Source organism: Agelaius phoeniceus, chromosome 5 (genome assembly GCF_051311805.1).
Source record: "Agelaius phoeniceus isolate bAgePho1 chromosome 5, bAgePho1.hap1, whole genome shotgun sequence".
Classification (NCBI taxonomy): Eukaryota; Metazoa; Chordata; class Aves; order Passeriformes; family Icteridae; genus Agelaius; species Agelaius phoeniceus.
The window spans coordinates 30,003,833-30,025,768 of NC_135269.1; the positions used below are offsets into that span (position 1 = coordinate 30,003,833).

A 21,936-nucleotide genomic window follows, 5' to 3' on the forward strand; every position below is an offset into this window, starting at 1 on the left:
TGTTTAAAAGATTGATTTTCAGTCTCACCTGCTGGGACTGATAAGAGATAAAGATATTTCAATTCTCAAATTGTAAAAACTATCTTTGGCACTGAAATAAGGTGATACTAAAACTTTCCTAGAGGGTAATGTGAAGCTTTAAAATATAGGTTTTAGTTGTAGTTTTCAGTGCTCCACATTCTGTAGCAGGGGATTTTAGCCCTTCAGGTTTTTTCATTAGTGAAATGGTTATGTGGTATTACTGTGTTACTGTGTCCTCATTTTTTCTTTTTTTTGTATTTCCTTACAATAAAAGTTGTTATTTTGTGTCCTTAGATCTATTTTATTCTCAGACTTATTCAGTATGTTCTCAGTGTAGTTGGCAGGACATTTTCAGATATCCTTGAAGGATTGAATTGCTTTTTCAAACTTGTGTAAGTCGCTTGTGACTACATAAGGACCAAATGTACTTCTTTTTCAAAGATGAGCATTCAGACCATGCAGTGCAGCTGGCAGCTTGAAGGACATATCTGCTTTCATGGATGTCTTTACCTAAGGCATCTTCTGTTCCCTGAAGGAATCAGAAAAGATTGGATCAGTGGACATAGTTTGATAGACTGTGATGGACACTTACTGTCTGAAAGAGGTTTGGGGGTGTGCAGGTGTGGTGGTAATTGCTCTGTGACTATTGCTGCTACTTCCCTGGCTCCCCACTCGTTCAGCTGAAGTGCTGTGGTGCTCAGTGGAAAGTGCAGAAGGATGAGCTTGGTGTATGCTGCAGTTGGCAGCAGGAGAGCCCATACCACTGCTGGTGTGAGAAGACTTGCCTGATCTTAATTTAGAATGGATAAAAAAGACTGCTATTGATCTCTGGGTTGTAAATTTGGAATAACAGATTATTTTAATGTGTTATGGCAGTTCTTAAAATCTGCTTGCCAGTGTTCAACCACATAGCTATGAAACAGCAGTGGCACTGTGGGATGGTCTGGTTCTGTGAACAGCATGTACAAAAAGTGATTTAAATTTAAATTATATACAGTTACTTAATATTTTTGAATATAGATTTCTAAGCAGTTGTCAATAGACCTTGATTCAGCAAGAGCACAAGTCCTAGAAATCCAGGGTCTTCTGAAGGAAAAAGAAAAAAGTGAGCAACATCTCCAGGGAAAGCTGAGAGAGTTAAAGGAATCTTTTGAGCAGAAGAAAAAACATAGTGAAACACTGCAAGCTGAATTAAAAACTGCCCTTTTAGAAAAGGTAAGACTGTCCTTTATTACTCTTACAAGAAAATGAATGTAAATTCCTCTGATAAATATTGAAGCTTTTATGTCAATAAGTTAGTGATACAAACTCTGTTTGCTGTAGTCTTGTTGGAAATGGTAAGGTCAGGATGTGGAAGTGAGGTCTTCAGATGCTGTTGGAGATAAAAACAACAACATCAACAGCAATAATGAAAAGAACCAGTGCTGAAATATCAATTCCATAGGAATTGAATTTTAGTAAAGGGATAAAATAACCTAGATTGAATGTGGGTTTTTGCATCAGGAGCAAAGCAAGAGCTGCCATTTTCTCATAAAGCAGTAGAATTTTGTGAAGAGTATTTTTAGACAAACTCTGCAGTGTTTTAAAATGTCCATGGCAGTTTTAAACCGAGTCTTCTCATATTATACCAAAATTATCTGAGTGACAGTGTAAAACTCATAAACCATAATGGGAAGAGTTCAAATGTCTTACAACATTAGAGAATGTTGTGCTGTGTGCCACGCACTGTTAAATGTGGCTCCAGCTTTGGCTGCCCAATGCTCCATGTTCATATTTGTGCTTTAGACAGCCTGTGGAAACGCTAAGTCTTGGTGTTGTGGTTTAACCCAGCCATCAACTCAGCACCACAGAGCTGCTGGTGCTTGGGAAGACAAACACCATCACTCCAAACTCCCTCCTCCCTTCTTCTGCCAGCTCCATAAGCTGGGCATGATGTCCTATGGTATGGAATTTCCCTTTGGTCAGCGGGATTAGCTGTCCTGGCTGTGCCCTCTGCAAACTCTTGTGCACCTCCAGATTTCTTGCTCATAGGGTGGTGTGAGAAGCAGCAAAGGCCTTGGCTCTGTGTGGGCGCTGCTAAGCAGTAGCTGAAACATCCCTGTGACAACAACACTGTTCCCACCACAAATCCAAAACATAGCCTCCATACTAACTACTATGAAGTAGATTCTACCTCAGCCAAAACCAGCACACTTGGAAACATTATTCCAATTTTTATTGTTTAGCCTTACTGTGTTTCACTATGTCTTTTATGGTGAATTAAACTTTGTTGTTAAATTAGGTATAAAATGTTACTGTAAAATCACAAATATCAAGTTACTGAACTGTTATTCCATAAGAAGAACAAAATTCTCTTCTTGCAGTAGAAATACATTTTATTGAAATGCTTAAGCTAATGTTACTGTCTGTAACTTTACCTAAAACTTTCTATGCTTATGTTTCAGGCAGAACTGGAGAATAAACTACAACAGCAGTCCATTTTGTCAGCACAGGAGCTTAAAGCAGAGAAAGGCAAGCTAGCAGATTTACAGAAGGTCCATGATAAACATAAAGAAACCATGGAGAAGCTGCAGCTGGATCTTTATGGCAAAGAGTCTGAGTTGCTGGCAACCAGGCAAGATCTTAAGGTACTTGCAGTCATTTTAATGTCATATGTGACTTAGCAGGTGTTAATATCCATTTTGAAGACCAAGAAAGAGTGCAAGAACTGTGTAAGTGAAAAAAAAAATCTTCTGCTATATATAGAATTTAGTGCTGTTTAATCCCTTCCCCTGAGACAAAAGAAATTCTGAAACTAATTTTAAGGCAAACAGATTTGCCAGTTTACCTGAAATACCCTTGCATTTCTGCAGCAGCAAAGTGAAAGGCGATTTGGTTTCATATTCATTAGAGTGATTTTTTTAATGTTGCTTTTTCTTGTTATATACTTTCAACTAATTGAAAGTATATAACTACTTGTTATGTAGCTTTCAACTAATTTAAATGGCATAGCTAATTAGGGCAAGGTCTGCCAGCATGTGAGTAACTGCTATCTTCCAGATGATTTAACTAGAATATTCCTGGCTGATGGTAGATGTTAGGAGATGTCAAACTTATAGAAACAGTAGGCTTATGGACGTACTTGGAATACAAGTGCCAGAAGTTAGTCCTTGAAGTTTTTGCTATTCCTAAACTGAAGTTACCTGGTTTTGTATTAGTGTGCAGTGCCTTGAAAGAGGTATTGCTGAGAGTTCAGCCAGTCAGCAAAGGTGTTTTTTCCCCCTTTTTTCTGGTCTTTCGCTTTATGTCAGTACTATGCCAATGCTTCAGTTAGTCCCAAGGACATCCTGTGCCCCAGAGACTGAATGCCAGGTTCAGGTTATTTTAAGAAACAGAAAAATACCTCCTTTACATATAGGCCACTGCAGTTTTATTAGACTTACTCCTCTGTAGTGATAAATTACCTGCCATATTTCCCTGCAGCTTATTGAAGCTTCACATTCAGTGCACCATGGTTGAATTGCTACATTAAATTGTGGAGAACTTCTGCATGATTAACAAGCAGTGGTGGTTTAAGCATATTCTTTCTTTCAGTTTGTTACTATTGTACATATACATCTGTGAGTTTATTTCCTGCAATGCATTTAAATCACCTTTTGGTAATGGAATGGCCTGTAGAAGCATAGGATGTGTTCAGTAACACAGTGGGGGGTTTGGTGTAGTTTTCATTAAAGTATCACTTGTTGCAAAATAGCTGTGAAGAAGTATTGTTATTAAAGCAGTTTGATGGCCTCTAGTTCTGGCAAGTATAAAATAAGACAGTTAGTGTCTCACATGTATTTAGGCCCAATGGGGATGGTAGCAAAGAGAGGGAGAGCTCTATGCTAAAAGGTAAAATAAGGTGATGGCAATGGGGAAAGAAGATTTTTAAGGTGAGCAATCAGGTAGCTTGATTTATAATGTAAGTTTCTATGGAGCCTAGAGAGCCTGAAGAAGATTTGGGTTCTGAAGTACTGAAGTGGTGTACCAATTTGGAGGCTGTTTGCTTGATTTTAAAATTTTGTAAAAAAACATATATTAATTAGGATTAGTATTAGTGAGGTCTGATTGATGCCACCTTTTCTTTTTTTCTTTTTTTCTTTTTTTTTTTTTTTTCCTAGAAGGGGGAAAAGGTGGGGAACTGAACTTTAATCATGTCTGTGCTACCTCAGTACAACATTAAACTAAAGAAGCAGTGATAACTTGTCAGGACCCAGGACATCCCTCTGGCTGTCCTGAGCAGCCAAGACCCCTGCCAGGGGTCTCAGAGACCCTGGCACAGAGCCCAAAATGCCTGTGGTATTGATTATGACCCATGGAGCAAATTACCAACCTTAGATGAAGATCTGCAAGCCATGACAAATTAAGTAGAATGATAGTGAATTTATCACAAGGTGAAAAAGTAGATTTTGGGGTTTTTAGAATGGGGATTCAGGGGGACAAGATGGAGAGATCTGGGCATGTCCAGTCTTTCTCCTTCTTCTTCTTGGCCTCCATCTTCTGCTGTGATGGTGGCACTTTTAGATTGGTTTAGAGTAGAAGCTCACTGTCTAACATAGGTGATAGGTATTGGAAAGTAATTGTAGACATTGTACATGTAGTTTTTAGTATAAAGACATAACACTGCCCCGGGGGCAGGCAGAGTGCCTCTGACTGTCTTGCTGAGTGGACCTCGGCAGGACAGGAGAAAGAATTTTATAGATAAGATACAATAAACAATGTTGAGACTGAGAAATGAAGAGCCCTGACTCCTTCTTCAAGTGCCGGGCTGGGAAAAAAGACTTTTGAACTCTTCTCGGGGTCACTCTGACAAGCTAGAGATCCCAACAATAACTTGTCTTAGAAGACCACAAAAGAAAAAAGCACCTTCAGACAGCCTCAGAGTGAAAATGTTAATCCTAAGAGATGAATATCAAAATGTCACTGAAGAACTTTACAGTAGAATTTCACAGCCTATTCAAAATCAGTTGTCTGCATGATGTTTTACCTTGGGCAAGTTACTTATTAAAAGTAGCTCATTTGACCCAGAGCTGTGTGTTTTGTGTGAAGGTTGGAAGCAAAGCTGATGGGCAGACTGAGCTTTAGATTGGCCTTAATCTTCTTAGTCGGCAGTGGTAGAAGTTTCTAAAACTTGGATGTCTTTCAGTGCAGGATTTTTAGCAGAGTTATGACCTCCCCGCAGAGCTGTGTCGAGTCAGCACTGTCAGGAGCCCAGCATTGTCCAGAAGAGGCATGGCCAGACCGTGTCGTGACCTCCTAGCGATGCTGGATTTAAATGGAAAGCCGAGCCACGCTCACGTGGTGTGGCACCATGCTGGTGTCGGGGCCGAGCTTCCCGGCGTGGCCATGGCTGGTGAGAGGCTCTGGGTGCTGGGCTGGGCACGGAGCACCATCTGCCGGCATCTGTCGGGAAAGGCGCTGCTGGCACCGACGGCTCGGCTCCGGCTGCGGGGCGGAGTGAGCCCGGCAAAGGGATGAGCGCTCCGGGCAGGTTCGCAGCTGCGCACCGGGTCCGCAGCACAGCACCGAGCCATGGAGCTGTGGCCAGGTGCAGCTCTGAGTCCTGCAGAGGAGAGGGACAAGTGTTATCATTAAAAAAAATCAACAAAAACAAAACCAAAAAAACCCCAGGAGTGGGAATATAGTTATAATTTTATGATACTATGTGCTGCAAATTTACTTTGGATTAATAATGTCTCTAACAGTAACTTTCACACATGCTTTCGTCTTTGAGACTGGAAAAAGAAATAAGATTTGAGTGTTTGTTAAAGCCATAGTTTTTGATAAAAAAGGATATATATAATTGAAAAAGAATACCACTAAATAATTTTTGTATACACACACACACATATTTATATAAGTATCAGGGTGTGTGTATTCACACTTTTTTGGTGTGTGTGTGAAAAAGGCATTTTTTATATAGAAGAGTTAATAAAAATGTACAAACTGTTATTTTTGCCTTGATTTTGACTTAGTGCGAGAATATTTTCTGTGAATCTGATCTCCTGAGCTCTGCCAAATATTCTTGAGTTTTGGCATTTGTGCTTTTTGTAGTCAGTCCTGGTTTCTTCTGTGTTTTCAAAAGAATGTTTCTTTGTCTCCAATGTTGGCATTGCTGTCAGCATATATTCAGTGAATGTTCTGGAACAAAATTCATACTTGCCAGACCTTGGTTGTGTAAGTCAGGAGCCTAAGTTGCATACAGTCAGTCTAACTCTTTTTCTTAAGGAATGAAGAGAGATCAGGTTAGCATCTAATTTAATGAATAATTTAATGTTGATCCTTGTGGACTGGGATCAGGGAGCACACAGACTCAAATGCTTGTTTGTGCACTTCATGTAGGTAGAATGAATTGAATCCACCACTCTGCTAGGACCATTTGTGGGGCTGGCACTATGATTTGCACTGGCACAGCCCAAGCTGTAGTAAATCAAACTGTAATTTTAAAATATTTGTATTTATTTAAAGTGTGTAGCAGTCAGTCTAGCACTTCTCTTTATTTACACAAATAAGTACTGATTGACCTCTTTTGTTCAGTACCTGTTCCTTGTCTCAGCCTCAGTGTAGACATGAGATGATCTGTACAGTGCAGACACTTTGAGGTGTGGGTTGAGAGAGAAGTCACTGTACACTTCATCAAATTTAATCATCTGGTGTTAGCAAATTTGATGTAACCACATTTTTTCTACTAGAAACAGAATTGAATGAAAGTTGTGGCCTTACTATGTTTCTTTCTAAAATTTCAGAGACTGTTGAAGATGTTATATGATGATGCTAGAAGTCCTATCCTCCCTCAGTGTTAGGAAAATAATGGTATTCCACTGCACACAGAGTGAGATAATTTTGCTTTCTGAAAAACCAACCCTGAAATCTTGAAACTGCAGAAGCATCTCGTACTTTTTTTACAAAAAATTCTGAGTCAACACCTTTCAAAGTATTAAGTAGTAAACTCTAATATCTCAGAAAGCAAGTGAAGTAATTTGCCTGAAAATTGATTTTAAAGCTGGTGTGAGCTTTTTAAGAGTCATGGGGATTCTTGAAAATGCTGTTGAATCAGCAGTGTTCCATCACTGCTGTTTCAAATTAAATCTGACTCTGCAAGCAAAATACTTTAGATATTACAAAGGAGGGTCATGAGGCATCAGAAATGAATTAGCTTTTAAATCAATATGGGAGTGACTAAAGCATATGCATAATTGAATTAAGTGAAAATTCTGCTTATAGTTCCTCTTAAAACCACTAACCTTCAACAAGAGGTTTGATTAATATTTAAGCAAGAACTTCAAAAAGAATTGAGTTTGTCTTGAAAGAATTTAAATCCTTACTGTTGCACTGAAGGCAATAAACTTATTAGTAATAATAAATCTCGGCTCATTTTCTGTATCATAGCATCAAAAGTTTACATAAAATACCAATATTTTGGAGAAGTGGAGGATGAGTTTGTTTAGTTGTTTTTTTCCTTGTTGGTTTCAAGTGGAACAAGTCTTTAGCTAAGCTAGAAGGTTTAAAAAACCTTTAGAATAATAACTGAAAAAGACCTCCCAAAGTTAGACTTTGTTGTGGGCAAACAGAATGAGCTTGGCTTTGGGTGCAGGTTTCTTGGTATTTTGTGACCTGTTTCAGAGAGATCAAAGTTCTTTTTCTAGCTAATGGTGAGAATTAGAAGCAAATAAGGTATAATCTCTGGATTTTGAATGAAAGTTTAAACTTACTGTTTACAATGCTTATGCAGCAGAAACTGTGAAACATTTTATCCTGATATTAGCATTTTTATCTTACACATTTTACTTCAGAATTTAAAAAAAATTTACAATTGACCTAGTACTAACTTTATTGAGTCATTGGTGGAAAATAGCACTGAATAATTTTTGAAATCTTCAAAGTATAGCTTCACTGCTTCTTAAGTAAGAGCTGTCTAGAGTTATAGAACAGTTGATTTGCCTAGATAGTAAAATTAATTTATGTGAGCAAATTCAAGTGTATTCTCTTTTTGGCAGTCACCTTTTGTTCTTTGCCCTTCTGCACGTTATCACCTTTTGTCTGTGCAAGGATGCAGGCTGGAATACATGCAGTAAGTTTTTGTTCCTGGAAATTAAGCTGGTATAGTTTCTTTTTACTTTGGGTAACCTTGTAAACTGGAAGTTTCTGTAATTATGCTCTGTTGACATTTGAAGCTAAATGTTGCACACCAGGTAGCAGTTTTTCTACTTGGAAAATGTTTAAGTGGCTGTTTAGTATCTGTAACTTTTATACTAATGGATAACTTGCAGAACTCTCTTTGTAATTAGTCCACAGAAGAAAAACTTGCTCTAGCTCAAGAAGAATTAGTTTCCAGCAGGAATCGAATTGCTAGCAGTAATCAACAGATTCAGGAGCTGAAGAAAGCTAAGTCTACACTGGAGCAGGATGCATCAAAGAAAGAACAGCAGCTGGGTGAGAAGACCAAAATGCTACAAGATCTTCAGAATGACAGGGTAAATGCCTCTGCCTTTTGAAATCTCCACACAGGAGATTTCACATCCACCCCATGCAGGCACCCTTTATTATTTTCTAATTTGAGAGCATAACATTGTTGTAGTGCATAACAATAAGAGTTTTACTGAACCTCTTGTGAAAAGAGACAGTTGTACTGAATTTGGTTCAGAATATGCTTTCATTTTTCTAGACAGGTTTGTGTCTAGACAGGTGGGAAAACATTATTAGTTTTAAATCTAAAACTGGAATCATGCTGCTAATTGCATTACAAACTATGGATAGATATATGGCAGCTGTTTCTCCATGGTTACAAAGTCACCAAATAGTTTTTGGGCCCTGGATGTTTTTTGCTTGGTTGGGTTTTTTATTTTGTGAATTTGGAAGAGGTAACTTTTCTAGCACTTCTATTTCTCTTCAAGATTTTGAAAGAAAAAGATTTGGCTAATGAAAAATGTAAAACAGCAGAGCTCCAGGAAATAAGGAACAGACTTGAAAAAGAAAGTGCCAAGCTGGGTGAAGAGCTTAAAGCCTGCAAGCAAGAATTTGAGAAGGTACATTGAGACAAACTAAGTCTTCTTCATATGTTTGGTTGTGTGATGAGAAATATGTGTCTACTCAGTAGATGTTTTCTGGAATGGCTTTGCAAAGATGGTTACTGTAAATATTGGTAGTACAGGTAAGGGAACCAAAGCCCAGATTTTATTGAGCTCCCTCAGCAATGATGTCTTGGTTGGTGATGATTCTTGAGCCCCAGGGCCTAGTGAGCCAGGTGGGCTGCATAACTTGTCTTAGCTTCAGGATGGGTTGTATGTCCTGGCTTTTCTTCAGTTCCATTGTAAATTCACTCTGCATACCCCTGCTTGACTATTCTGTAATGAAAAGCGGTCCAAAAGAATCACAATGGTGAAGTTTTCCACATATTTAGGAACATCTGGGACTTCTCAAGGATGCATGGTAGAGATGAAACTCTCTTACTGTTGTTTCTTAAAATGTCTTAAAAAGTTACAGTTGGGGAAGCCTCAAAAAAGGCAAATGTCAGGAGCCTCATAAAAAACAAACTCTCTTCCAAAATCATAACAATCAGTTGAGCTCTCTAAAGTCTAAAGGTTGAGAGGATTTAATGAAATAATTTTTAGTCTTCAGTGAAATGAACTGTTTCTTGTCACACTCTACATATTCTGGTTTTTTAGTCCCTATAAAAACTAACATTCCTAAAAGGCTGCAGTTTGTGTTTTCCATAAGCAGTTATATTTGCATCTGTTAAGCACACTTAGTTTAAATTGTTGCACAAGTATAAATACAGGTACAATTCTCCATACACTAATAAAAAGAAAAGAGAAGAAAATAACATGATTACTTACAGCCTTCAGATGTTCTTTTATTTGCCATTGTTTAGAAAATGGTCTGTAATTTTTAGGTATAAGTCTGTACTTTGTTTCTCTTGAGCACTCTGTGCTTGGGGAAAGGTATTCCAATTCTTCTTGTTCCTAAAATCTCTATTCTAAAGAATAAAATTTATGAAGATGTAAAAGGTGTGCACACCAGTATCAGCTTAATAGTAATGTCTTCATTTCCCTACAAGCAATCAGACTGAAAGTTTCCTAAAGACTTAAATTCTGTTTCCCATCTCCTAACAAGGAATAGATGTATCTGTATCTGTAGGGCATCCTCTTGTTCTGAGGATATGTTCTTTTCACTGTCCTTGGTTTGATTTTAACTCATATTGTGAATTTGATTTATGGAAAATGGTCCACCCCTATTAGTCTGTTATACCTGTATCCTTGGCTGTGTAAATTTAAGGAAAATTATTTCTATAAATTAAATGAACTGTTCTACTTGAGTTCAATTACAGAAGAACAAGTAAAGCCATTATTTACATCATCCCATTTGCTTAAAACGGAGTAATTTTTTTATACACTGAGGACTAATAGAAACTAACTTTCTTCCATCAGCATTCAGTTTTACATTGTCATTACAAAGTTTTTAACCTTGTTATTGCAAACAGAGAGCAGTGTGAAGTAAATTTTAGAGCTGTACCTAAAAAATGACAATGGATGCATCTTTTCAAGGAGTGGTAGAAAACAATTCAACAGATCTTCCTCTCTACTTTAGTAGAAACATATATTAAAATTATTTTTAAAATTGAATGTTGATGATAATATAAGTTAAAAATCTTTGATCATGAAAATCACTGATACTTTACTCTATAAAATCATCCTTTCTTCTAGTGATAAAACTAAAAATTATCACTGTCCTCTCCTAGGAAAGAATTACAGTATTTTTTAATTTAAATCGATTTACACTTTCAGAGTTGCTACTTTAACTTTGAATTCTGTATCCTAACAGGAGGTGACAAATCTCAAGGATGGAAACCAGCTATTGATTCAACAGAAATTAGAACTGCAGGGCAAAATAGATAATGTAAATTCAACTCTGGAACAGGAGAAACAAAAACATCAAGCTGTCAAAGATCAGCTGAAAAAGAGAGAAGAGGAGCTGAAGAAAGAATGTGCTGAAATTGAAGCTAAACTGGTTAGTATGTTAGAGAGAATAAGACTGCTGTTTTATGAACATGCCTTTGGATTTTTCCAGAGACAGAAAGGATGCAATGGGTTGACTTTAATTTCACTTTACAGGAGCTTTTAAATGACAAGATAAAAAAATCTGTGAGGCATTTAATGGTGTAGGAAAATTCAGTGAGGTGACAGCCTTGTCTAGTAGAGTATGTTGATTAAAAGTAGTGATTCTATTACAGTAAGATTCTTTGACTCAATTAAATGTAGGGAATAAGGAAAGAATGCTTGGAAGCTTGTTTTTCATTTTCCCATTGTTTTTATAGCACACAGAGAAAAAAGACAAAGAAGAAGAAAAACGGAAACATGAGGAAAAAGAGACCAAGCTCACCATGCAGGTGACAGCCCTGAATGAAAACCTGGCTACCATGAAGAAAGAGTGGCAAAGCAGTCAAAGACGAGTGAGTGAGCTGGAGAAACAGACAGATGATTTACGTGGGGACAACGCTGTCCTGGAAGCAACAGTCCAGAATAATCAGGATGAGAGAAGAGCATTGCTGGAGAGGTAAGCTGTGGTCATGACTGAGGAAGTGTAGTTTGAGAAATTAAATGAACTGAGGGTGAAAACTTGTTTGAGTTGATTTGGGATTCTGTATTCATGCTTTATTTAAATCTGTATTTGCTCTTAGTGACTGCGCTGTGGGTGCAGTTTCCAGAGTGCAACTCTCTCTGTCATCCCTGCCAAAGCACAGCAAGAGGTTTTGGGAACCAACTGTGCTCCTTGTGATCATTCTATAGAAAACAGGGCAGGCTTATCAGGATCTTGACTAATCACCAAAGCCGCAGCTCTGTGCTTACTCTCAAAGATTTACGTCCGTCTGTAAGACCCTTCTAAATCCACTAGGCTTCTCTGAGATTTCTGGTGTATAGACTGTGGCTTCTCATCTGTTCTGTCAACCTTGTGGGGCCTGGCAGAGAGAACTTCTCTTACCTGAGCTAACTGTCCTTCTCCATCACTGTGAGGTTCCCATGCCTTGATTCAGTTTGAACACATGCCCAAGTCATCCAGAAGCCTGGAAGAGACCCCTTAAGTAACACAGAATTTGCATAGGAAGTCCCATGTGTGCCCACTACTCTGTGTTAGGAGACTGAGCGTGTAATTGGATTAGAGCGACTAAAGTTCACAAAGGAGGCATTTTCTTCCTCCTGAAAAGCTGCAGTCTTATTTTCTCCCATCCTGCTCTTGTCTCTACAATATATTTAAGTATAAGGTAAGCAGAGTGCTTTTCCTTCAGACAGCAGGAGGCCTTGCAAGGCAGCTGGACCTATTGAATGCAGTGGTTTCCAGGGTAGAAGAAACACCTGTGAGACAGGAAGCTTTCTTTGTCCTTATTTCCTGACATGTTTGGTGAAGGCAGAGGGGAAAACTTTTGTCAGTACTGTCAAGCTTGGTGGTTTGACTTTTGAGCAGTAGACCTTGGAAAAGGATGGGATCAATTCAAATGAGATCCTCTTTCTTTGGCAATCCCTTGCTGTACTGTGTTGAACTCATCCAGTAGGTGTTTACAGCTTGGGAGAAAAATACCCTTTGAAATTTGGCTTTGAGCAGCTAACTGAGTTTCAGCTGATGGGAGGTGGCCTTGATAGAAGAAGAAGGTTTCTTTTCTGCCCTGTTGCCTGACCTGATCTGCAGCAGCTGGTTTGGGAGAGTGTCCCATTGCACAGGGGTATTTATCAGGGCTTGCTGTTGAGGGACTGCCTTCAGCACTGTCCCTGGCTTGGGGTGTAACTCCAGGTATTGATAAGCTGCAGATACTTAGGAGCAATGCCAGTATAATCTTTAACTGATTGTTACAACAGAATGTTTTCCTAGTTAAGGCATCCAAGAACTTTTCAGAGTAAGGATTTTTTTGGCTGGATTTTATGCGGGTAAGTTCTCAGACTGACAACTGGCTCAAAGGACACACAGTATACATTGTCTTAAATGCTTTGAGCTGACTGTTTATTATTTTGCCTCAGGTGTATAAAAAGTGAGGGAGAAATTGAAAAGCTTCAGGCCAAACTTGTAGAAATGAAGAAAAAGTTGGACAATACAACGGCTGCAATGCAGGAACTTGGCCGAGAAAACCAGTCATTGCAGGTATAATTTGATTTGAAGCTATAAAACCTGTTGATTCTCTGTTTGGGACCTTAGGAGAATTTCAAATTTGTGTCAGTTTGATGATGGGTTGCCTTTCTAGAGTGAATTAAGGTGTTATGTTTGTGGTGTGTGAGGGTCTGTCTGTGTGTTATTAAATCTGCTTATAGTTTTGAAGCTTAGAAGGTTTCCTCTCTGAATAGCCATGAGCCCTGAGTATCGTGGCATAATTGGTGCTTTTATTTTGCAATAGGCAGTGCATGCTGTGGAAATAGAGGATATTAGAGGGAATAGACATGCAATTTTTAAAAAAGCCTGATTTTTTTTTTACATCTTCTGTATAGATCAAACACACACAAGCTCTCAACAGGAAGTGGGCAGAAGACAATGAGGTACAGAATTGTATGGCCTGTGGAAAAGGCTTTTCAGTGACAGTAAGAAGGGTAGGTGTGTTCTACTCTGTAGCTATGGTGTTTTTCTATTTTTATTGTTTCCAAACTCTTGGATTGGATACAGACTTCAGAAAATGGCCTGAATAGTACTGGGATTCTCAAGACATCTCAGAATACAGTTATTGTTTAAAGTGCCTTAACATATTAAAAATAATGGCTGTGGAGCTTGCTTTATTCATGATTCTTTTTCCATTTTAGCAGCATCAATTTATAAACTGTGTTAAAATGCTTCAATTCCCAAGGCAAGCAGGCAAAATTACTGTTGTAAGCATATTTACAACATATATTTATAAACAAAATATATTTTACAAAATATATTTATAACTGATCTGAATTAGATTTATGGATATATGGAGAGATATATATATATATATATCCATGTATCCATATGGATATATATGGATATATAGATTTATGGGTATAAAAAAAATGTAAATTGGTTGAAATTAGATACGTGTGAAAATATGAGGCATCACCATGATCTGGTGCTTTGTGACTATACATTTGTAAACATGGAACAGAAGAAACAACTGGATGTGTTTTAGGTCTGGAGTCAGACCTTGCTTGAAAAACTGCTGTGGTCAGCTAAGATGTTAGCATCAATTGGCAGGGTCTGCCGTTCATCCAGAGATGAGCACCCCTCCAACAAGTGGCTTGGCAGTGAAGTAGATGAGGGATATTTGTGAGGTTCATTTTTGCAGAGCTTCCTGATATAGTCTTAGGTGACTCCCCCTGGCCTGCACTATTTTGGTGATGATCTTTGGGTAGTCTTTAAACAGAGACTGCTGGATCCTTTGATTCAAGGATACTTCTCTATGTGACAGCAGGTAATTACGTATAAGAAGAATGTATTTCATGTGACCAGAACAAGCTCAAGAGAACAAATTCAAGAGGAGGATGAACTATTTTCTATTTTCTGAAACTGATATATTCTCTTGACTCAGTGAAGCATTTCTGAATGTTTTACTCATATACCCTTTAGAAAGGATTTACTGAAATTACCTTCTCTCTGCTATGTAACTGCCAATTAAAAATTAAGAGTAATTTTTGAAACATGAGAGTTGACATGATAGTGATCTCTATTAGTGATCACTGCCACTGATATTCAGCATGTATATTTCTTCTCTTTTGCAGCATCACTGTAGACAGTGTGGAAATATCTTTTGTGCTGAGTGCTCAGCAAAGAATGCCTTAACTCCTTCTTCCAAGAAGCCTGTCCGAGTCTGTGATACTTGCTTTAATGACTTGCAAGGATAACTGGCTATCGTGAGTGACAAAGAAATGTTACACTAAAATTTACTATTTCTGTTGATGCACTTCATTCAGCACTCAGACTACTATTCAGTTTGGACAATGATTGTAACACTTGGCAAAATCTAGTATATTTTAAAATGTTTATTGATACCAAGCAAAACTATTGTATTTTTTTGTGAGACATGGGCTCAGATCATTCATAGCTTACTGACATTCATCATGGAAAGAGCTTTTATGTCTAGATTAGAAATATCCAGTTATTTGTAAATAAAGTTTAAACAGAGGAGTAACAATGTATTTTTTTATCTTTTATTTTTTTGTTCAAGAGAAACAGCATTTATGTGATATTGGAGTTTATTCTTGTTTCCTTCAAAGAAAAAGAAAGATGCAAAAACTTGTGAGGATTTTATGTATCAAATGTTGCTGTAAAAACATAACTAATTGTTGCATTTGATTGTGTATCCGATAGTCTTTATAACCCCCTGTGATTTGGTTTTTTTCTTTCTATCTCTCTGGTTCTTGTTTTTCTCTCTGAAGTTTGAACTCCACAATGAGGGTAATGGCTGGACTCAACTTCAACTCAGTTTATTTGCCCACCACTCGTAGTATCAGCACCCAAGTCCCTATTAAATGCAGCACTTGGGTGCTGGAACACCTTTACACATGCTATATTGCATAGTTAGTGTGTGAGTACATCTGTCTTTCTGAGAGAGTATGTGTGAACAAATGATGAGACAAAGTTTATGTGCAATTGTAGCAATATTATATTCTGCATTACAATGTTTCGTCCCATAGTGATTGATTTCACTTTTACAAATTTGGTTGACACATTTTAATATTCAAGAAATTCTTACATCATGTTTTTTTGCATTTAAAAGCAAACAAACAGTGCTGGTAGAAGCCTGTAGCACATCTCTGCCCCTGCCCATACCCTGGAAGCATTGAGAGATCATTGCTGTTCTAAGGGACATCCAGACTTTCCAAGCCAGGCATCCAACTTAGAAAAAGTTTTTTTTTGACACAGCTGTAGTTTTTCTGGCCTTTTCTTCTGTCCCTTCCTCAGATTTTGGTGGAAGAAGCTGAACTCCTGTAACACCTAACAAACCTTCTTTTCCATTGCTCCATCTGACCCCCATTACCAGGGGCTCTGAACTGTTATGTTAGTTATGTGATTTAGTCTGCTTAGAATGGAAAACTGTCTTTGTTATAAGCCAAACAGTTCTAACATAGAGGCCAATATATATGACAATAAATATTTATTCATACTTTCTGTACTGGGAACAGAAGTTTCTTGTACAGTTCATGTAGGCTCCATACTTCTTTTTTGTTGTGATTTTGTTTGCACCTCTTCATTTTTGCTTGCCTGTCTCTAATTTTTCTTCCCTTTGTGTCTGGTATTTCAAAACCCTTAAGATTATTTTTTCTAAGCAGGGGTTATGCCTTCCAATATTTAGGAAATTTTTTTTGTCTTAAATACCCTGTTAAATTCTCTACCCCTCAAATGCTTTAGTATCTTACCAAGTTTTGCCAGCTGTTCAGAGAAAAAAGTTGTGTCCTGAATTCCTCTACTTCTTTTCTGAGGCAAGGCAACAAATTCTGTCACAATGATGGTAGCTTAGTCATCATTAGGAAGATTTGTTTGCTTTTATCTAGTTACAGCTCTATATGTGAATGAAGAAGGGTCTTCTTTATAAAAAACATCTTGATTACCTGTCAAGTGAAGAAGCAAATCCTTCTACTCCAGAAGTAGTGATCTATATGTTTCATATCCCCTTTCAACTTACCCAGCAAGTTCTACATTTGCACTGTCAAGGAGTTTTCTTAAAATTCAGTTCTTATTTCCCAAAAGCCAGCTGAATGATGTGACTTGTTCTTGTCATTGTAAAAGGGTTTGGGCTACAACTGTGGTTCATACAAAACACTGACCTGCTTTTCTGGTTTGGACTTGAGTTGCTTGGTCAAAAAAGAAAAACAAACTGCTGCAACAATTCCATATGAACAGAGCCTCTGGACTCCCTATTTCTCCTCTTCAGTATAACTGTTTGGTATAAGAATCTTTTGAATAGAAAATATGAACAGAATCTCTGCCTCTGGGAATTTCTTTTTCTATTTATTTGTTTACTGAGAGAAACCAAAAAATTTGCTTTCTTTGTCTGGCTTCAGAAATGTGGGAAAAGTAGAGATGTGACAGTTGTGCTCCAGCCTAGATGCATTCTGCCCTTTTGTGTAACACACAAGAGCCTTGTGCTGTTCTTTGGGTGAAGGACAACCACACAGAGCAGGAGGGATTTTGAGCAGGAAGGGAGAAACTTCCCACAGCTGCCTGAGATTAAAACACATGAGGCAGAGGAAGCTGGAGATCTTTCAGTGGAATCAGGAAAGTGGTTAGAAGATTCAGTTGTGTTTAGGCATTTTGCTTTTGATTTGGAACATATGAAAGCTCAGGAGTGACTTCTGCAGTGGTAGAAGCTCTGGAAGGAAGCTCTAGAAGCTCTCTTAATTCAGCCTTTTGGGATGTCATTGTGTAAAGACAAGCAGAGTCACCTTTCTCAGCAGGCTGCTGAAGCGGTGCAGTTGGTTCACTGCAGATCACACCTTGAGGTGGAGCTCTTCAGCTTCAGGGGCAAAACCAGCTTGATTTTTGAAAGTTGCTTTTTGTTGCCTAGCTTATATAAGCAGCTTTTAGAGGGGATGGAAATGCTTTTTGAATGCACATTTGTAGAAAGAAGGATTGTTAAAATCTGGAGGATCAGTGGGGTAGAAACTTTCATGTGTGAGCTTTTATTCTGCAGCAATAGATCATGATTTCTACAGCTTTTCACTGTGAAAAGTGAATTTATGACTCCATGGCTGAGTCTTATGCTCCTTGTTTTGTACTTGTAAGTCTTAGTGCTGGTCTGTATTTGTTGACAAGTTGATGGTAGACTGACTCTATAATACTTGGCTTCACTGCCAGGTTGGAAGCTGTGCTCAAGCTCAAGAAAATATCCCATAATAAGGGAAACTGGAAGGTGAAAAGCTGTGTACTTACAAATATGCTTGCAGAGTCTGGCTGTTTTGATGGGCATGTTTCAGTAGGAATGTAGGCTTTTTGTTCCACTGCCTTCTAAGTAACTGGAAAACCAAGTAAAAAGTAAAAAGCCTGGTGACTATTACCACAGTAAAAAAAGGATTCCAGGCAAAACAGTTTAATTCACTGATTTTTCAGACTGCAGACACAGGAACAGAGGGGAAAACTAATAAAATGGCAGAAGAGACTGACTCTTGGAACTGGAGAATGCATAGTTATGTGTTTTTACAACTTCTAGCAATAGGCAGATTGCTCTGATTCCCTGAGGAGTGGCCATTTTAGAGGAAGAGGTGAAAAGGATGGCAAAACCAGCACTCAAACCAGTAGGTTTGTGGGATCCTCAAGCAGCTTTTGATTACTACTCATTACTGTGGCATCAGGAATGGGACAGTGAAGTATGGGCTTTGTTCTTGAAACTGTGCCATCTGCAGGATACTCCATCCACATTCAGAATTGCTGCAAGAGCAGAATGTGAGAGACCAGCTGCTTCATGGGCAGAGATAAGCTACAGAAGCTTTTGTAAATGTGTAAAGGATGGTCTTACTAAGGGTGGGGAAGGTTCTTTTAACTTCCTGGAGACAACACCTCTCTTCTCAGTCAAAGACTCACAGTCCCTTGCATTTTTGCCCCATAAATGCCAAATCCTGCTGTTCCACTCTGGCCTCATGTCAGCAGTACATCATACTGGAGACAGGTAGCATTGCAGAGGTCAGTGGCAGGCTTTTGATCTTAGCTGGCTCTCCTTCACTGTTATTTATTTCTTCTCCCCACGTACTCCCTAATGTAATCTTCCCCCTTCTGCAAAGGTTGAATGAAGAGGATAAAAGTAATGAGTCACAGTAGGAAAAGTTGCTGTCTGGAAATGAAGAGACAAAAGGAATTTTCTGCTGCAGCTTCCAACAGAGGCAAGAGGTTTAGAGGGATCTCAGTTTTCAGCTGGCTTTACTCTCTGGCACAAAAGTCCACGACTGTAGGGTGAAATGTGGGTTTTTGCCTCTGTTTTTGGAAGGTGTCAAGTAACCAAGTTGCCATGGAGTGTGGAGCACAAGGTACACAAGAACAATGAGTAACTACTTTTGTTGGCTTTGGGACCATTAGGGTTGTTTGTGAATCCTCACTGGAAAAGCTTTCTTATTAGTGGAGCAAGAAGGGATTTGGGAGCAGAAGCATGAAGTAACCTCTCTGTGTTTGTATTACATGAGCCAGAACAATTGAGCTTCTCATGCTAGATGTAAGAGAAGTGACATTCATAAAGGAACCTGGAAAACTCAACTGCTTTTCTGGATTGTTAAGTGTCAGTTCACCATGGAGTGGAAACAAATGCTTGTTGCAAAACTTAAAAATTTTATGGCCAGTACTCAGTGATGGACAGAAAAGTGCTGGACCTGAAGTTCAAATAGATTCTAAACTATGCCAAGAAGAATGATATCATGGTTTGAGTATGTAGAAACTGATAAATTACTCTTCCAGCTACCACCTCTCCTGCTCTCATATTCTCAGAGAACTAGGAAACAACACTGTCATTTGCACTGTGCACTTTTTGCTGTCTAAGAGAATCTATAGTAAGTGGAATGGCATCATGTGCATTGCATGTGTTAGCTGTAGTCGTTGGACAGCAGGTTTATAATCAGCTGGATTTTTCACTGTATACATTTGGCCCTAAGGAGAACTGCACTCACAGTTCCTTTTACCAAAAACACATCATCTGAGAACACATATAACAAAAACCTTGTTAGTCATACACGTGTCTTTGTAGAACTTAATTTTAAGATTATAAAGTGAGAAAAAAAAGAATTTTACATATTTGCAAGGATCTTGCCAGTTGTCTGTTTCTTTGGTTTTGAAGCCTTGACCTCAGCATCCATTTTAGAATGAGTTTAAAACTATTGTCCAAACGTAGCCTCTCCAAAAGGACTAATAGATGTACTTTTCAAAACCAGCTATAATTGCATGTAAGTCCTGCCATTGAAATTTGGTTTTGTGGTATTTTTTCTGTTTCTTTTTAAATGGACACTGAATAAAAAAGTTTGCATGTTTAGAGAGAATATTAGATACCACTTAAGTTCCCAATAATGAAGAGTGTAGGTACTAGGTTATGTAATAAACTCTGCATATTATCTGTAGCTCTCCACATACTACACACTCACTATGCAGTGGATAGAGAAGTGTCTGTGCATTTAAAGACTGATGAAGCCCTGCTACCCCTTTGGATCAATGTTGTATGAAAGCAGGAACTTGGAAGGCACATTTTCCAATTTTCCCTCCCCCGTGATGGAAACTTAACACTAAAACCAAATTTTTCTGTATTTTGTGCTTTTTTTTTGGGGTAAAGAGGGCTGGGAAGGGATGTTCATTGTTATATGTCAACAGGTCAGTGCTGGCAGGTCCAGGCCACTGGTGTTGGCTTCTAATGGCAAAGTCCTCCATTATACCACGCTGGAGCTTGATTCCTGGCACAAAAGGGATGTTTGAAAGAGCATCTCGCTGGGTTAGCAAATACCAGAACTTTTTATAGTAATATGTCCAAAATGCTGCTTGTATAGAAATAGTCACTTTTGTAAGAAAAGAAAAAAGTCACAAAAAAAGTCACCCCCCCCTCATTTGATGCCATCACATAAGATTTAATTTAAGCTACCTCTCAATGTGAAATTCAAACATTAGGTAAGTTTAATAAGGTTGTCTCACGGTCATGGTATGTAAAAGTTATAGTGAATGCCAAAATCACAAAATTTTATCACCAAAAAGGAAAATAGTTAAGTTGGTTTTTTTTAAATGTGTATTTGAAATAATCCAACAGTTTCAAGTTATTGTGAATTCTCTTAAATTCTTTTAACTTCTGTAGCTTCAACCTTGCAAACTAGCTGCTGGACAGGAAATAAATTACGTCCACAAGCTTTCATAATTAAGGTCTGCTGGGTAAAACCAATTTTGTATGGAGCTTTGTCGTTTGGTTACAGATAGCCTCAGTCACCAAATGTACCATTCACTCCGTTGTGGTTTTTTCCTTCAGTACTCGAGATGTGAACTTGATGAATGGTGTTCTGTAATGGATGCGTGCCACAAATTACATGGTCTCATTTGCCTCTTTTCTGACTTTTAATGATCAGTTTATTATTGCAGATGTGAATATTGTTCATACAGCTTAATTTCTGTATAATTGTATAAAATATAAATGGAAAAAAATATAAGTTTTTACTTGATATTTAGAAGTAATGTATTATAAAAGACTTATGTTGCAGTTTTACTTACAGAGTACTGTACTTCTAAACTGGATCATACCATCTTGGTAGGTAGGTGTAGATAGATTTTTTGCATGAGTCTGTTTTGGTTTTATTTCTTTTTAATTGAAGTTTTATTCTCTTTCTGCTTTCAGTGTTTGTGTTTACTACTTGTGATCATGTAGTTGTGCCTTACATTGTGAAAGAATTTAATCCAGTGTGCACTGTAATTCTTAAACTCTGTGATCTGGAAGGTGGCTGTGGATTTGAATGGGAAGGTGACACCATGCATCAACGGGTTCTGTATAAACTATGATGAATTGTTGCTGAAATGTCATTTTTGTTTTCTAATATGTTAAAGGAATGACTATTAATAATAATAAAAAAATTAGACCTTTCTAATAGACCAGATTATATCATTCAAAACTACCTTGCTCTGTTTCAGACAGCAAAGCTACATTGAAATGGTGGATATATAGTTTTACAACTACAGATGTACTGTTCTTGTAGATGAACTGTTCTTACACACATGTAAGAGCAAGCTAAATGTTCCAGTTTCTTAGAGTTTCAGGGAGCTGCAGCAAAGGCTTTGACATTCCTGAGAACACAGTAATAATGACTATTTTTCAAATCTGTTCTTTTCACAGCTTAAATTCAGAGTAGTCTTTTCATTCCCAATAGCTGTGCAAGGTTGCCAGGTATCCCACATTTGGTGAAAGTCCTTCTGTTACTGGCTGTGTTCTGACATCACAGTCGATGCAGCTGGACAATTGGCATA

The 21,936-nt window shown here is 38.0% G+C and overlaps 1 protein-coding gene across 3 annotated transcripts in view; it reads left to right on the plus strand.

The window, feature by feature from the left end:
* The window catches only part of EEA1 (early endosome antigen 1), a 67,569-nt gene extending 46,013 nt beyond the window's left edge, over window positions 1-21,556 (plus strand). For all 3 annotated transcript variants that reach the window (XM_054630914.2, XM_054630915.2, XM_077178757.1), the window contains 9 exons: window positions 1,042-1,236; window positions 2,466-2,648; window positions 8,328-8,513; window positions 8,934-9,065; window positions 10,861-11,046; window positions 11,354-11,592; window positions 13,047-13,167; window positions 13,509-13,607; window positions 14,751-21,556. In XM_054630914.2, the coding sequence (XP_054486889.2) occupies window positions 1,042-1,236; window positions 2,466-2,648; window positions 8,328-8,513; window positions 8,934-9,065; window positions 10,861-11,046; window positions 11,354-11,592; window positions 13,047-13,167; window positions 13,509-13,607; window positions 14,751-14,873 (1,464 nt within the window). In that variant the 3' untranslated portion in view covers window positions 14,874-21,556. The remainder of the gene's footprint in view (window positions 1-1,041; window positions 1,237-2,465; window positions 2,649-8,327; window positions 8,514-8,933; window positions 9,066-10,860; window positions 11,047-11,353; window positions 11,593-13,046; window positions 13,168-13,508; window positions 13,608-14,750) is intronic.
* The last annotated feature ends 380 nt before the right edge of the window (window positions 21,557-21,936 follow it).